General features: G+C 38.0%; 1 protein-coding gene across 1 annotated transcript in view; it reads right to left on the bottom strand.

The window, feature by feature from the left end:
- LOC139455097 (uncharacterized) overlaps positions 1 to 18,717 on the bottom strand; it is a 48,968-nt gene that overhangs the window by 20,513 nt on the left and 9,738 nt on the right. Inside the window, exons 2-7 of the mRNA XM_071236667.1 lie at positions 15,794 to 15,829; positions 14,036 to 14,229; positions 12,608 to 12,714; positions 10,341 to 10,406; positions 8,895 to 8,965; positions 5,582 to 5,826 (exon numbers count right to left, since the gene is read on the bottom strand). Of these exons, the coding sequence (XP_071092768.1) occupies positions 5,582 to 5,826; positions 8,895 to 8,965; positions 10,341 to 10,406; positions 12,608 to 12,714; positions 14,036 to 14,229; positions 15,794 to 15,829 (719 nt within the window). The remainder of the gene's footprint in view (positions 1 to 5,581; positions 5,827 to 8,894; positions 8,966 to 10,340; positions 10,407 to 12,607; positions 12,715 to 14,035; positions 14,230 to 15,793; positions 15,830 to 18,717) is intronic.

Here is an 18,717-nt window from a genome sequence, read left to right as displayed (position 1 = left end):
AAAACTTACAAAAATACAAACAAACAATCTTCAACAAAAGAATATTTTGATTCACTGCTTTTGACTTTCCCAAAATTCACAAATCATAATAAGACAAGAAAAATAGTTTTGAGTGACCAAAAAACAAACTCCTTCCAAAAACATATGTAAACAACAAACAAACTTCACCTTCACTACCCCTATCAACAAAAGAAAAACCACAAACCATTAAAACAACAGCGTGACTTCATATCCCACTTGTCCTGGGACCAAATCCATTGATTATTTGTCTACTGCTAACAATGGCGTACAGTGATACCCTGTCAACGCAGGCTGCGTGCCCCAAGCTTCGTCTGACAATGTGACATAGGGCTACGAGGGCACTTTCCCTGAGTGTAAGCTACTTATGTGGGGAGATAGTACTCCAGTGTCCTCCCAGGGTACTTGAGCCCTCTGTCAGGACCCTGCCCTAATGGGGGATTTCACGGAGAGGGTGTTGGATCTAACACTGGTATTATAGATGTATCAGTCACTGACACTTCAGCCGGATGGTTATCTGTGGAATGGTTATGTTGGCAGGAGTCCTACATACCTTATGCCTCAACATTCTTGGTTTATTGTCTTTTATTGATTGTTTTTGTAAATAAATGACATTTGTTCGGAAGCAGTAATTAATTTCTTATTGATTTCTTAGAAGAAATTGTTTTTAAAGTAGAACATGTGAGTGATCAATCATTTCAATCTTGTTTCAATAGAATCTTGTACAGTGGTCCCTCGACTTAACGCTCCTCGATGTACCGCTACTTCGGATGCACCGCGGGGTAAACCATGGCTCCCAAAAATGCATGAAGAATTTTCCCATAAAAGCGCGTTAAAGCACGTTAAAGCGCGTTAAAGCAAATAAAGTTACAAATAAACTGATGAAATTTAATTCCAAGTCGATGTACACGTGTGTGTATTTGTAAAACAATTACGTTCATTGTATCCGGCTGAATGTGATCGAAACCATTCTGCCTTTTGTTCCGGTTGTGAAAAAACATATCGTACACGGATCTGGCATTAAACTCACATAAAATCAAATCACAGCAATATATATATCGAGGGATCACTGTATATACTTGAGGCCATGGCAAATTCTAAAGACAAAGAAACCTAAAATATAACAAATGGATCAACTTGTTTGTTGGGCTGTAACATAGCACTCTGTATCTTGAAAGTATGGTTGCAATATCATACACCAGGGATTTATACAACTCAAAATAAAGAACCACCAGATTCTTTCATATTACTATAGTCTATACTGATATGACAGAATCAGGTGGTCCTTAGCTATTTTTGTAGTATATCTATACCAAACTTAATACTAAGTACGATTCCAAACTAAGTACTCTTAAAAGGCAAATTAAAATTAAATGTAATTTGGTTCAAAATTGATATTTTGTTCAAGTTCTTGTTTAAATAATTTCTGGGTTATTTTAACATTGTATTTTAACACTGTATTTTAACACAATGCCAGGGTTTTCAATGTAATCATGTTAAGTATTAAAGCCCCTTTCTCACTATTGGTCCCGTTATCAGTGAAATACAGGTCGGACTCGGTGGTCAGACTAAGTGACCTGGTTGATAACATGTGGATTGGTGCTCATGATATCAATCACTGGATTGTTTGGTCCAAACTTGATTATTTACGGGCCGCCATGGCATAGCTGGAATGTTGCAGCATTAAACAACAAGCAAACAAACAAAGTTTCTCCAAGGCTCAATACAAGAATGAAATTAGCCGTTGGTGATAAAAATGATAAAATATATTTCATGCGGTGTGACTGTCATATTTTGGGTAAATATTGCCATATAAACCAATTGGAGCCTTAGGCAATGTTAAGTAATGCCCATGCACAGCTTGTGTCTCTTGACAATTGTCTCTCAAACCATTTGGAGCTGTAGGCAATACTAAGTAACACTAACGCAGCCAGTTGGTGTCTATATCTCGTACATTTCTCCATGAAATATACAACCATGCAGCATGCAAGCCACATTCCTGCTGGGGCCTATCATATTGTGTGTGTCAACCAAACCAATGTTGTGTGTATGTTGCCAGCTGGGGGGTGCAATCAGATTGTCTGGGGGACAGATAAGCACGTCAATTTCAGGCGTTGATTTCACTTGGATGTGAAATCCATGTGTAGGGGAATGAAATCTACATGAAGGGGTCAATGGTGAGGTGACGTGGAGCTGAAACGTACATTGTATCCCGAGGCTAAGTAACACACTGTGTGTGTGTGTGTGTGTGTGTGTATGCTACATAATCACAGGATGGGCCTTGATCCGTATCAGGATAAGCTGAAATGAGCATTTTGCAGGGAAGTGGAGATTTCAATTATGTTTATTTTTATTTATAATATTATATTTATATCTTATTCAGTTTTTGCAGATTTTAATAATTTTATTTTTTTTCTTGAAAATTTGCAAAATTAAAAAAAAGTGATGAATGCATTTTCTTTCAGTTGTCTTAAAAATTCATGATCTAAATTATATACTCATTTATGTTTACTTTACAACATACTCAAAGCAGCGGTGGAAACTAACAGTTTTCGTCCACTAGTCCTTACAATGATAATACATAGCAAAATCTTTCTATTCGTCCTTATGATACCTTAACTATTGGGCAGTTTGTTAAGGGCTACAGGACTGGTGCCAATCTCTAATGCTGCTCAAAGACATAATATTGATGGACAGTACTGTATGTGATTAATCATTTCAGACCTCAATTATCAATAAGTCCTCAAGGTAATTTTCAAATTTGTAAAGATATAGAAGAATGTCCTATCACTGAAATCTTTACACATAAACTTGCAGTCCTATTGTACAGTCCCATTCATCCAACAGTCTAATGTATATGTATGTCATATTTCTCTATTTCATAGCACCCTGAGCCTGTATGTATGTATGTATGTATGTATGTATGTATGTATGTATGTATGTATTATTTTTATTATTATGTTCTGAAAAAATTATAAAAATGTCCTACTGACATTTTTTAGATCTCTAGTACTCTCAGTTTCTTTTTTCAAAATGATATAAACATACACATTAAATGTATTACTTACATATATGACGTATATCAGGGAAATCCTTGATTGACAGATTGTCAATGTCAGTAGTTAGTAATCAGTCTCCCTCACAGTGCACTACACATCCACACCATAGCGAGATGTACACAGCGTGACACTGTGAGTGCTCCGTCGCGATGCCAGCGACAGTGACCACGGGTAGACCTGAAGGTCCTATATCACCTGAGGGCTGCACAAGCCACCTGCCACTCAAACCCCGATTGTTTGATCTTTTCACTGTTTGGCGATATGTACGAGCCATGTCAATAACAGACAGAGTCTGTCAATATCAGCTTGTCAACTCAATAGCATATGAATAGCATAGCTCCAACACTGGTGCTAATTAAGTAATGACATTGTGTGATCTGTTTCTTTTCATGGTTTGAATGCCTGACTGCTGACTAGAGTCTTGTGGAGTCCATGTTGTTGAGGTGTAGTTGTGTGTATCATGCATACAGAGTAGGCCGAACACAGTGTATCAACAATCTAACTCCACTTGACAACTGACGGGTGTGATTGACAACCTGAGAAATTGATTTGAAACTGACGATAGTGATTGGGCAAGTTTACTTTAGGGACACTTTGAACAGTATTTCTGTTATAGCATGGTGTGTCAACTTAATGTGGGAGGAAGACTTAAGGTGATGTAGGTTTATTGGTAAACTGTTAGGCTTTTGTGTGCACGTTCATCACAAGCTCTTCATGCATGGTGTAAAATGTCATTGTGATTAGATGTTGCGTTCAGATGCAACGCCCGGTATTGTAAATGTACACCTCGACAATACCAACATTTAAATCATCAGTTCCCTTAATTTATGCCGACAGTATATATTGGTCTCATATAAAAACTAAATTAAACACAAAATTTCAAAGGACATCATTTACTGAATATCGATTCATGATGTTTGGAGCAGTAATACTCTTCATAACAAAACTATAGTCACAAAAACACCACGTATGGTATCCAATGTATCTGGTGAGAAGATTTTATTCAAACAATCAGTATTCAATGAGAAGACTATAATCAAAGAATCGGTATCCAATGAGAAGATTTTAATCAAACAATCAGTATCCAATGAGAAGAATTTAATCAAGCAATCAGTAACCAATGAGAAGACTTTAATGAAGCAATTAGTATCCAATGAGAAGAATTTAATCAAACAATTAGTAGCCAGTGATAAAACTTTAAGCAAGCAATGGGTATCCAATGAGAAGATTTTATTCAAACAATCAGTATCCAATGAGAAGACTTTAATCAAACAATGGGTATCCAATGAGAAGACTTTAATCAAACAATCAGTATCCAATGAGAAGATTTTATCAAGCAATCAGTATCCAATGAGAAAACTTTAACCAAACAATCTGTATCCAATGAGAAAACTTTGATCAAACAATGGGTATCCAATGAGAAGACTTTAATCAAACAATCAGTATCCAATGAGAAAACTTTGATCAAACAATGGGTATCCAATGAGAAGACTTTAATCAAACAATCAGTATCCAATGAGAAGATTTTATCAAACAATCAGTATCCAATGAGAAGATTTTATCAAACAATGGGTATCCAATGAGAAAACTTTAATCAAACAATGGGTATCCAATGAGAAGACTTTAATCAAACAATGGGTATCCAATGAGAAGTCTTTAATCAAACAATCGGTATCCAATGAGAAAACTTTAATCAAACAATCTGTATCCAATGAGAAGACTTTAATCAAGCAATCAGTATCCAATGAGAAGACTTTAATCAAGGAATCATTATCCAATGAGAAGATCTTTACAATCAGTATCCAATGAGAAGGTCTTGATTAAATAATCAGTATCCATTAAAACACTTTAATAAAAAAATCAGTATCCATAGGGAGATTTCAATCACACAATCGGTATCCAATGAGGGGACTTTAATCAAACAATCGGTATCCAATAAGAAGACTTTAATAAAAAAATCATTATCCAATGAAAAGACTTTAAACAAGCAATCATTATCCAATGAGAAGACTTTAATCAAACAATCAGTATCCAATGAGAGGACTTTAATCAAGCAATCATTATCCAATAAGAAGACTTTAATCAAACAATTGGTATCCAATGAGAAGACTTTAAACAAGCCATCATTATCCAATGAGAAGACTTTAATCAAACAATCATTATCCAATGAGAAGACTTTTAATCAAGCAATCATTATCCAATGAGAAGACGTTAATCAAACAATTGGTATCCAATGAGAAGACTTTAATCAAACAATCAGTATCCAATGAGAAGGTCTTGATTAAAAAATCAGTATCGAATAAAAACACTTTAATAAAAAAATGAGTATCCATTGAGAAGATTTTAATCACACAATCGGTAGTCAATGAGCAGACTTTAATCACACAATCGGTAGTCAATGAGAAGATTTTAATAGGGGTATGCAATATATATTTTTGAAACAAAAAACTGTGTACACACCCATAGAGAAGAGAAATGGGATAGTGACATGATCAGATACTTACTTCTCCGGCTCAGGTGTCTTCTTCTCCTCCATGATCGTTGTCACGTGCTCAACCTGCGGCTCCGAGTCCATTGTCCCCTCGCGGTGTCTGTCCATCTTCTTCTTGTCCTTCTTCTTGATACATGACCTCTTCTTCCCCTCGTCCCCCCCATTCCCCTCCCCGCTAGCTCCCCCAGCACCGCCGGTGGAGGACTTGCCGGCCTTGCCGCCCTTCTTGCCAGTACTGGCTTTACTCGACTTCTTCCCCTGCAACACGACAAGGGGGGTACATGGTTTAGATAATTTCAATCCTGTGAATGAGTGATCGAGTGAGTGAGTGATGTTTTTACAAAATGGGCTTTACACATTGTACCCATGTCGGGAATCGAACCTAGGTCTTCGGCGTGAGGAGCAAACGCTTTAACCACTAGGCTACCTGACTGCCCCTCCTGTGAATAAAGATATAGAAATGTGACACCATGCAGCAGTTGCAATGTTTGTAGGAGTGTTGGGGTAGCCTAATGGTTGAAGCATCCCCTCCTCACACCGAAGACCTGTCCGCAAAATGGCTAAACGTGTGAAGCTTTTTACTGATTTGTTTGTTCGATGTTTAATGTCAAACTCAGCGATATTCTAGCTATATGACTTCAGTCTGTAAATAATCCAGACAATCCAGTGATTGACATCATTTCATCTACACAATTGGTATAAGATGACATGCATCAACCAAGACAGCCACTCCTGATCCTGTTGGTCGCCTCTTACGGCTGCTGGCTGCTGCCTGCTGGAGACCTATTCTAATCTGGATCTACAAGGGTGTCATCACATAGTGTTTACATAGGATTTTGACCCACGACAAACAGATCCTGGCACAACAAAGGGACATCACTCTGCACAAGTCACAGCATCTTAACCCACTGAGCAATCAATGTCTTCTGAGATGTGAGCTAATGTGAAATAAATGATTATAATGTAATGTTCCCTTACCAGGATCATGGTACTGTCAGCATCATCAACCAACAAAACAAGACTTAGAATACTTTAAAAAAAGTACACACCTATATTTTTTTAAATATATTTGGTAAAAATGTTCACATCTTAACATGACTCATTCTAAAGTTTCACGAAACACTTACCTTTTTCTTCGGCATCTTAAAGTCTTAGACAATCGGTTTATAATAGTGTTTAGTCCTGATATTGCCACGGTTCCAAGACGTTAACATGCCAAAGACGACCCTGAGTTGCCCTACACAAGGTATACAATGTCCACTGTCAGTCAGCTGATGCCGTGGACAGGGTCTCTACCTCCGTCAATACCCATGCAACATGCATGACAGTTTCCCTACCTAGTTACAAGGGATACAATGAGACCTTAATGATTCATAACGAGGTGGAAATCAATAGCACCAAGTATGTAATCAACATGGTCCAGGCCTAGAGATAACACTGGACTTGTTAGGCTTTGACTGAAATGTACGCCAATCAATAGCACTTGGTGTTAATGGTGCAGTTCGTTAAAGACTTAATTAGTGTACAAGCATTGGATGTATACAAAATCGGTTCTCCTATGAATGGTGAAGAAGGGTTATAGATTATGACAGAATGGGAACCTAATGTTGTGTTTGTTCTGTCAATACGCAGATCAATCAGTCTATTTCAGGGTAAGGAAAGTCATCGTATTTGATTTTGTGTTAAGGCCAGTGCCCAATTCCACAAAACAATCGTAGCGCTGTGATCGTAACTCCCATACTTTAACATAGGCTTACGGTCGCCCTAGCACTAAGGTGATCGTAACTCCAATTCTTTAACATAGGCTTACGGTCGTCCTAGCGCTAAGGTGATCATAACTCCCATACTTTTAACGTAGGCTTACGGTCGCCCTATCACTAAGGTGATCGTAACTCCCATACTTTAACATAGGCTTACGGTCGCCCTAGCGCTTATGTGATTGTAACTCCCATACTTTAACATAGGCTTACGATCATCCTAGCGCTTATGTGATTGTAACTCCCATACTTTAACATAGGCTTACGATCATCCTAGCGCTAAGGTGATTGTAACTCCCATACATGAACATAGGCCTACGGTCACCATTGCATTAAGGTGATCGTAACTCCTATACTTTAACATAGGCTTACGGTCACCATTGCACTAAGGTAATCATAACTCCTATACTTTAACATAGGTTTACAATCATCCTAGCGCTAAGGTGATCGTAACTCCTATACTTTATAGGTTTACAGTCGTCATTGCGCTAAGGTGATCGTAACTCCCATACTTTAAAGGTTTACGGTCGTCATTGCGCTAAGGTGATCGTAACTCCTATACTTTATAGGTTTACAGTCGTCATTGCGCTAAGGTAATCGTAACTCCTATACTTTATAGGTTTACGGTCGTCATTGCGCTAAGGTAATCGTAACTCCTATACTTTATAGGTTTACGGTCGTCATTACGCTAAGGTGATCGTAACTCCTATACTTTATAGGTTTACGGTCGTCATTGCGCTAAGGTGATCGTAACTCCTATACTTTATAGGTTTACGGTCGTCATTGTGCAAAGGTGATCGTAATTCCCATACTTTAACAAACGCACATGATTGTTGTTGCGCTAAGATCACTTTTTGGAAAAGGACCCTAATCAAGTGTGTTTCTGGTTCTATAAATGTACCTTTACATTTTGCAAAAAGTTTTAAAAATAGAAGAAAGATGTATTTTATGGAAAACATGCCCATTTTGTATCAAAACATTATTGAGAACGTTTGTTCTCAGGAAATCAACCATAAATCAGCCCTCGTAACATTTTCTGTATCATCATTTTGCCTACTGTTTTCTTGACATATTGGCCAAGTTTGTTGGTTTGTTGATTAACGCAGCAACATGGTCTAAAAAAATGTACTATTTTTCAACTTGCAGATTCGCACTGCTACTAATGAATGAAAAACAAACTCGTAGGTCACACCATGACAGAGGTTTGATTGCAAAACTATACCAAAGGATAACTGTTCTGTTTTTTGTTAAAATATAGATTTTTATACATAAAATTCACCATTTCTTAAGAACAGCAGTGATAAAATCCCATGTTTTTTTTATTTCACCTAATCGTAAAACAGGGTCAGCAAAAACAAATTGTCAAAAGTCATTTTGATATTTTATAATTTCAGTTTGTTTTTAAAAAAAGACAACAAAAATAAAAGGCCTTATGAAGGAATTACATAATAAAGCACAAGCGTGGTGTCTACCTTACCTTAATTTGGTTTTGATGACAAACAAATACTTTGTTTCTTTCAATACCTGACAAGCATCTACCCAAACTACTAGTACAGAACGAAGTATTACCGTGTCTTTCCAGGCGGGTTTCGGCTCAATTGGGGGTTCGGGGGATGGAATCTGTATGTATGGCCGCAGTTCTGAAATATCAGCATATGTTATAACTCCTTGACAGTATATTGCTGATCATAGGCCTAAACAAACATAGTGAACAATGTTTTTACACAGTTCTGTTTATCCATGTGGAAAATAAGAATTCCACATGGATATGTGTTTTTGTTATAGACATTAATAGAAGCACATTACTTTGGTGTCATCAAAGGTAAAGTATTTATTATTCAAACAGGTGTTTTGTTAAAGAAAATGCAGCATATAATCACATCAAACAATTTTGGGTTATTTTTTTTCACAAATTAGAAGGATCAAGCATGCACAAGATATACAAGTGACTTTACTTGTCAATATTGCAGAATCAAATATGATTGGAGTTGTCCCCCTTTAAGAAATAAGAAATGATTAATTATTTACAAAAAAATATACTACTCAAAAGAAGTTTAAAAACATCTCATTCTTTCATATTATAGTTAATCTGTCATGAAAGAGTCATGCATTTTTTAACCTCTGTTGAATAGTATACTAATGTCCCATATCTATTAGATTCCATTACTGATAATTAAACAGGAAGTCATCCTCGGTTATCCAGGGTATTATACCTCAAATTTTGTAAAAATAAGTACCCTGGACCCATTCACCACAACAGCTTCATTTGTGAAGTGATGTCACACTACCTTTTATACAATATCTCTCACTCACGAGTATAATCTGATTGAAGCGCTCTTTTTAACTATCTGCTATTCATATACATTTCAAAACGAAGCTCTGGTGGAGATTTGGTCCCTGGTAATAAGGGTCTGGTCTTTTGATGTGGCGTGAAAGAATGACACAGCAAAAAGGGTGTGCGTGTGTGTGTGCGTGCATGCGTGCATATGTCTGCTTGTACTAGTCCGGACTGATGCTGATTTATAGTGCTAGCCCACTGAGATACCATGACACAGTTTAACATGAATACCCCACTCAGACACAGTATACTGACTCTGAGCCGACCAGCCCTTGTTTTAGTCCCTTAATGCTGAGCGCCAGACAGGGTAACAACAAATACCATCTTTAACGTCTTTTGGTATGATATGGCCCAGGTTTGATTCGCCGGCCTTCCAGATTCTTCCGGTATAGGGAGAGGGGGGTTGTTGCATAAAATGAGGTGAGCATGAAAAAATGTTATGTGTATTTTTGGGGATGGGGCATGATAATATGTCACAGAAAATGGGGGATTCGGCAAAATATGACAGTCCTATCGACACATTACCCCCCTCCCCCTCCCATGAAAAGTTACCAGTCCCTTCATCACAACAGTAAGGAGACAGAACACTGGGTAACTCAGGATGAAAGTTGTTTCGCATATTTTAACCCTATGGTGATATCTAGATATTTGAACGTAAAAATTAAGATGCATCTTACCATTTTCTTTATTGGCTTTGAGCCTGTCCTTGTCGTCTCCGTCCGAGTCAGTGTTAATCTTAGCCCCTATAAGTGTTAGAGTATCACACTGGAGTTACAGCACCACACAACAAACAGGCATCTACAAATCAGGTTTTCGTCACGATAAGCATTCCTGCTAAGATGGCAATCTCATTAAAACCAGATCTTAGTTCTTGCTTCTGCTAAACAAAGATCTGAGGACATCCCATTACGGGTCACGTCAGACTGACCTTGCTCAAACTTTGACCAACCTTTGAAGGACTGACAAGAAGTTGACATTAGCCAATCAGAAGGAAGCTTTCTCGTGCTTTATGGCACTAATTTCAAATTGGCAACTCCGCTTCGAAACATATTTTGACAAATTCTCGATTAAAAACAAAAGAACAAAAGAACATTCTGGAATGGCTATTAGATGGTCTAGATTGTATGGATTCAGTCGTTAAACCCGTAACTATCGTTCGGAATACCCCGTGTTAAAGTTTTCAAGGTTGCAAGATTGAAAATCGGTCGGATGAAAGGTCGTTCTGATGTGACCCCTAATGGGATGTCCTCAGATCTTTGTTTAGCGGTAGCGAGAACTAAGATCTGATTTTAATGAGATTGGCTGAGATGGAGGATTTTTAAGGTCCATTTTTTCAGAAGATTTTTTTGACAAATACAGCATGGTCATTGAAATGGAACCATGACAGACAATAATTCATGCATCAACAAGTTTCTATTTAAAGTGATGAGAAATAAGAAGTGTATATTATAAGGAATTTCAATACATACACACTGTATAGTAGTGTATCATGAGAGACACACCATTAGGCCACAATAATTATTATTAGATTTTCATCTCGACTGTCTTGCTACCAAACACACCCCTCAACCATTTATTGCCCCTCTGGATGAGTGAGTGAGTGAGTTGGGTTTAACGCCGATTTTAACAGTATTCCAGCTATATTTCGGCATGTCAGCTAAATGTGGGTGGAAAGCCCAAGGTGATGCAAGTCTCAGACATTTACCTCTTCGGTGAAACCCACGAGCACGAGTATGGTGCTGACAAACCTAGAAACATTACGGAGCGAACCAGGATTTGAACCCACAAATCATAGGTTTCTGGCAGGCCCAAGGGATGCAACTCTGCACAGCAAATTGCGGCCCCTTAGATGACTGGGCCACCTGTGCCCCGCCCTACGAATGAAGAATATCACTGTGTGTTTCCACGACTCCCTTCTCTACTCGACTGGGGCGGTCGGGTAGCCTAGTGGTTAAAGCGTTCGCTCGTCAGGCCGAAGGCCCGGGTTCGATTCTCGACATGGGTACAATGTGTGAAGCCCATTTCAGGTGTCCCCCACCGTGATATTGCTGGAATATTGCTGAAAGCGGCGTAAAATCATACTCACTCACTCTGTACTCGACCTACACCATATATGGAGTCTGACCTTACGTTTTACCATCCAGGGACAGCAACAGTTTGTCAGCAGTTTGTCAGCAGTTTGTTTTAAAAAATTAAAATGCCCCCAAACTTTTACAAAAATTTGATGAAAATCAAATAAAAAATTATAATAGCCTTATCTGAAATCATTAATCAATATAATGAATAAAAATATTTAAAGATGTAAAAAATGACATTCCTTACATATATAATTAATCGTATATCAATTTCCAAAATATATTGCTTTGTGTATTTTCATGTATATATACAATATATAGGCATTATGAACAAAAAAAGTTTGGGATCATGAAATATTTGTATATACAATTGACATTGTATGAAGAAACTCCTTTTGAACAGTGCCGTATTTTCTTGAGTATAACGCGCACCCAAGTATAATGCGCACCCCCCTTTAGCGGATTCAGTATTTTGGAAAAAACATAGTTCGGATATTATGCACAGAAAAAAATTACACCGTACCCTTCAGTTAATTCTGGTAAACGAACGGGTGATAAGAAACTTGGTCAGTACAAATTTGAAATTTGAGATAAAAATAACCAGACATGTTGATTTACCTTTTAAATTGTATTATTTTGTTCTGCAAGGCATTGTCACGGTAATGTCTTTGCGTTGGGAGAAAAAACATCAAAACTCATTATCGCTTGTATAATAACTTGTATATAACCCCCTTCTACACAGCTGTGTTTTTGGAAAAAAAGAGTGCACTATACTCAAGAAAATAGGGTATATATGGAGTTTTTCTGCTAGGTTTAGTTCCACGTGCATGAAGTCAGTGAGGAGTTGACACAGAAGAACATGTACTGACCGTAGAGTGATCGTGGCCAGGCATCTGTGTTCAGTTTACTGGACACGTCATCGTCCAGCCCGTCCCCCACAGAACTGGGGGAGCCTGGCCGTCCCTCGGTACCGCTCCTGGGGGTCACAGTTAATTCATCGTTACTCACAGTTATATTCCTCGGGATGGACATTCTTTTGTTTACAGATTTTCTTTAACTTGCATCTAGTTATGTATTTTTCAAAACTTTAATAGGAATTCTACTGAATGGAAAACCAAGTAAGTCATTAAAGTTGTTCAATGTACATTCTCATCTTGATAGTGTTCTGTTTAGTTTTTCTGTTCAAGGTATAGTTACAACTGTTGGCAAGTCTACATTATTCAGTCAATATCATTTAAAAAATACTCATTTTCAGAAAAAATATATTTGATTCTGGAAATCAGATTGAAACTTTAGTCACAAAACTAACTTAGGCCAGCCTGATTTTATAACCAAATTTCAGAATACTAGACCTTGAGTTTTAAAGATATTTCAGAATTCAATTTGTATATATTTTGTTGATTTTTTTTAACAAATTTTCAATGATGCTGCTAGACATATTCCTAAAGGGTCAGGCTCTGCTCTTCAGAAAGTTGGGAGAAGAAGCCAAAAGTTAACAGATATACATCAAAATCTTGCCTTCCATTCGAATGAGGAAATATAATACACAATCTCATTAAAATCAGACCTCAGTTCTCGCAACCGCTAAACTTCGTCTGATTTTAATGAGATTGTATAATACAATACTTTTGGGCAAATATAAATTCCTGAAATTAAAAATTTCAAATATATTTGTCTTTTTTTGCACACATATAAAAAAATCAGAAATTTGTCATAGGAACAAACTTTGTGATAAAAAAATATTGCTGCACCCTGCTTTGTCATTTCAGCATAGTTATCGCTACAAAACTTTGAACATGTACTGGTTCATGTCAATCACTGGATTGTCTGGTCCAGACTTGATTATTGACATACCATGGTCATATAGCTTAAACATTGCAGCGTTAAACAAACAATATCATAACATGTAAATAATGCCTCAAATAACAAGCAAACAAACAAGAGGTGACAAAAGAAATACAATTTGAAACATTGTTCCCAAAAAGTGACAGGTTTCCAGAGGGTTTTATTCATTTGGATTACCCCAGGGAAAAGGGAAAATATATCTTGGATTTTTTATATTGTTAAAATTCATATTGGAACTATCAGGAAGAGTAAACAAACATGTCGTATAGATCAGGACTGCATCCACTGTAGATTCAGGATCTTGTGAATAGTTTGACCGAGTTCATCCACATGCTCGGGTTTTCCAGTTGTCATAAAAATTATCAATATAATGTCAACAAATTCTGAATTTCATTATCTTTCAATGTCTATTATCACTATGAAAAGATCAACATGGTTAACTATTGTCTTACCCAGATGTGCGATGTCGCCATTGCCCAAGAGAGATGGCATCGGTAGACACAACCGTGCCGTGGTCATAACCGTCGTTGTCGTCGTCGTCTGCACCACCATCCTGGCGGCTCCGGGGGCGGGAGTTGACGTCACGTTCATGTAGCTGCACCCCTTGGATGAAGTTGCAGAAGTGGGGTTTGATGCCTCGCACAACCTGCTCGAAAACACACGGACTATTTTTCTTTGTTTGTTGTTTAACGTTGCATTCAGCAGTATTCTAGCTTTATGACAGCAATCTGTTAATATTTGAATCTGGACCAGACAATCCAGTGATTGACATCATGAGCATCGATCTATGCAATTGGGATACGATGACATGCATCAACAAAGTCAGCAAGCCTGACCACCCGATCCCATTAGTCACCTGTTACGACAAGCATGGGTTGCTGAAGACAGGTCAAACCTGGATCTTCAGTTTAGAAATGAAGAAGTGAAATATTTTTTTAACAAAATGGTCAGCAATATTTTGGCAATGTCAAAGATCGGTAAATAGGGGAATCATGGCCGAGCAGACCACAGGTTGAAAGCATGAGTAACTATATATGCCCATCTCCAGGGAAGTGGGTGATAATCACATCCTCACCTGAATCCCAAATACCATCTTATTTTTCACTCCGACTGTTATTTCTCATCCCTGAATCCCAAATACTACTTAAGACAAATCTCAAAAGCATTGAGAAAAGGGTGCAATTTCAATAAAATTACTGATATAATATTGAATATATATACTTATATAAGGAAACCTTTTACAGTGAGAGAGTTGGATTTTACACTGCTTTTAGCAATATTCCAGCAATATCACGGCGGGGGATGCCAGAAATGGGCTTCACACATTGTAACCATATGGGGAATCGAACCAAGGCTTTCAGTGTGATGAGCTAACGCTTTAACCACAAGGCTACCCCACCACTCAAAACTTTAACAGACACCATTAAGTTTTATAGATAATGAATCTGTGTTCAGAACGGATTTCCTATGAGTCCTGTGTACGCCTGAGTCCCAAGTACACTCTAACTAACCCCAATCCCCCATACCAGCAGGGGGCTGACAAGTCTCAGGGACCAACAATCTCATTAAAATCAGATCTTTGTTCTCGCAACAGATAAACAAAGATCTGAGGACATCCCATTACGGGTCACGTCAGACCGACCTTGTGCAAACTTTGACTGACCAATGGAATGACCAATCAGAAGGCAGCTTTCTCGTGCTTTACGGCACAAATTTCAAATTGGCGACTACGCTTCGAAACATATTTGAACAAATTCTCGATTACAAATATGAAACCTAAGCAAAAAAAACATTCTAGATTGGCTACTAGATGGTCTAGATTGTAAGGATTCAGTCGTTAAATCCGTAATAATCATTCAGAATACCCCATGTTAAAGTTTTTGAGATTGCATGATTAGAAATCACATTCCGACTATCACTTTCATAATCTGGTAAGCGACGCACTGATTGGTCGGATGAAAGGTCGTTCTGACGTGACCCCTAATGGGATGGCTTCAGATCTTTGTTCAGTGGTAGCGAGAACTAAGGTCTGATTTTAATGAGATTGCAGGGACCAATGACATACAATCATCACCCAGGTCCCAGATCAGATGCATGGGACACGTGACAGCTTTTACCCCAGAATCCCCACATCGAAGAAGCAAAGAAGACGTTACCACATCTACATAACTACCGCATGGATATTGCCAGAATTCAAGTGTTGTACTTACAAAATTGCTCTTTGTTAATATCTGGAGCTCTTTCCTCTGCAATGAAAAGCAAAATGAGTTATTTGTGAGGCAGTGAGAATATTTTACGAGTGCTTCTCATCGAAAAGTTGTCAACAACCACAAACAATTCACACAAACTTTGATGACAGAGTTAGTGTAAATAGATAATTTATGCACAGCTGAAACTATATTCTGATTTTCTGATATTTAGAAATTACTTTAACGATGGTTATGTTTGAATCACTTTTTAAAAACAAAACAAAAAAACGATTTAGCTGGGGACAGATATTTCTGATTATGGTGGCGATCACTGACGCTGCACTAATCACGGGAAATGTGCTCAGTTGAATCAATATATTCACACATAGCTAGATGTGATCCATATGAAATCTCAAACTTGACAGGTTTATGAAGTATAGTACTGTAATAACCATAGTCATATAACACGCACGTCCCTTCTGTTTGGACACTGAGGCAGCAATGGTATTAAGAAGTATGTTTACCTTGTGTCGCATTCGATTGGAAGATACCGTTCCCCAATCGTAAAAGCAATGCAGAAATAAACACTCTTGTTTTTGATAAAAAGGTTAATAGTTCTGCACACTTTGTAGTCTGTATACCTATTGTTATTTATCAACGACGTGGGTGTTTTTGATGTAAATACAACAAAATTCAATTCTTGGGAAAAAAAGTAGAAAAATATTTTGTTTACCACTAGTGACCAATGCAAGCAGCGAGTTTACGCACGTGCGAACTTTAACCCACACCTGTCACGTGGTATGGACAACGCGCAGCAGACGACTCCCGGCAGGAATCGGTAAGTTAAATTTTGAGGTCGAGATTTCATTAATTATGAACGATGTTTACAGACGGATAACTTTACCTGCGTCTTGGGTCGCTAGTGTTACCAAGGCACCCACAAACTCTTTGGGTGGAAATATTCTAAATGGAGGACATTGATTATTGCATTCTGTATTTTTTCAGTCGATGAAAAAAATATTAGAGCCTACCGTAAGTAAAAATCATTTAATTGTATTCAATGTCAGTATATCGGGCACATGTTGTTTCTCGGGGGTAAATAAGTTCAGTAAAAAAAGTTATTACGCTGTCGGTTCCAAATGAGATTTCCAGAGATTGAATACTTAATATAACACCTGCCAGTATGACAACACATAATGTTTAATTAGGACATAAACATACAGTACTTAACCGCGTTATATTTAACATTTTAAACCTCACGCCGCGCGTTCTGTTCCAAATTCAATTTAGCGCGGTTAAATCTACAGATAACCTGGGTCTACATTGAAAACACAGTATGTTTATCTCCATTCTACCATGACTGAATAACACGGGAACTCTTTGGTGACAGCAAATTATTGAGTGCAGCGGCATGGGTTGCCTCCAGGGTTTTGAGTTGGTTGTCCATCGATAACAGCCTTAAAACAAAATATGGTGCTGTATATACGCAAGCAGTTTGTTTACACCGTAAAAATTCACACGAACAAATGAAAGGCATTGAAATCATATAAGCACGGCAGTTTGGTAAGCTAACATGAGGTGGGCACCCCTAAAGAAAACTAAGCAAGCTTCGCAAAGCTTTCGTTCTACACCGCACCTCACCATTATGACGCCATATCGCTCTTATTGTGACGCAAAAGATATGACGTTACAGTCGTATGTAGAAAAGCGCTAAATTTCAAATACATTTTCTTTGTAGATTCATTCGTGTTTTCTGCACGAAATGTATTGCCACACATCCTTTGAATATTGTAGTAACCGCAACTTTAACCTACATTTGTAGATATCATTATTCAATGAATATTAGCTGTCGCGGTGATGTGGTCGTCGAATGGACTCTTTGAATCAGAGTTGGTTTATTGTGATTTGACAACCTCTGACCAATCAGAATCTAGTAAATTCCAAATTCACGGCAGAGTTGCGCGTTCCGTTCCCAGTGCAATTAAGCGCGGTTAAATACACAGGTAACGTAGCTCTAAATTGAAAACGCAGTAGTTAATCTCCTAATTGTTGATGCAATACATATAGTCTGGTTTAGGTAATGTGCACTGACGTCACAATAGTTAACGCGTTACAGCCTATAGATGTTATTAAACATTGTGAGCTTATGGTCGCGCTTACCAAAACTTCTTCTTCACAATATATACATGTTTAACACCCAATTCAGCAATATTCCAACTATATGTCGACACACATAGTAATGCGCGACCGCGGGGATACCTGGTAGGAAAATAGGTCCCCAGCAACCTACTACTGGTCGTAAGTGGTGACCTAATGGATCGGGAGGGCAGGCTCGGTGACTTGGTTGATTGCGTGTCATCGTACCCTGACGGCGTGGACCGTTGCTCAAAATATCAATCACCGGATGGTTCAGACTCGATTGTTTACAGGCCATCGTCATATAGATGGAATATTGTCGAGGTGTTAAATCAAACAGAATGACAAACAGAATGTGAAACAGGTGGAGATTATGTCCCGGATATTCGTGTTACTGTGTATACTGATATGCCATGAAGTAAAAGCATATACTATAGTAAGGACGATAGACGAACGGAGAAAAAGTACAGAAAAACTGTCTTTAGTTCGGCACTGGGTGACCGAATAAACCTTTCGAACAGGATCTCAACGCAATATATCGGGAAAATGAATATCTTCGAAATCCACGGCTTAAATGTTATCTATTGACCATCAAAGTGGCTTTCCGCATCACTGCAAATGCCGTAATGTTTGCAGAGTCGCGATCGATGCACAGTGTCTACAGTGCGACACTCCTAAAACTCGTTTTGTCTGTCATCCGACCTGGCACCAACCACGCATTATTACTTCTGGCTATAAGACCCAAACATATTTTCATATTTTCTCGACGCATGTAATCAGTTTTTCTCAACGTGAGTGATAGAATATTT

This window comes from Haliotis cracherodii, unplaced genomic scaffold (assembly GCF_022045235.1).
Source record: "Haliotis cracherodii isolate W230 unplaced genomic scaffold, xgHalCrac1.p SCAF_11, whole genome shotgun sequence".
NCBI classification, from domain to species: Eukaryota; Metazoa; Mollusca; class Gastropoda; order Lepetellida; family Haliotidae; genus Haliotis; species Haliotis cracherodii.
The sequence above is the reverse complement of the archived record's forward strand: the minus strand, read 5'-3'. Positions and strand labels throughout refer to the sequence as shown.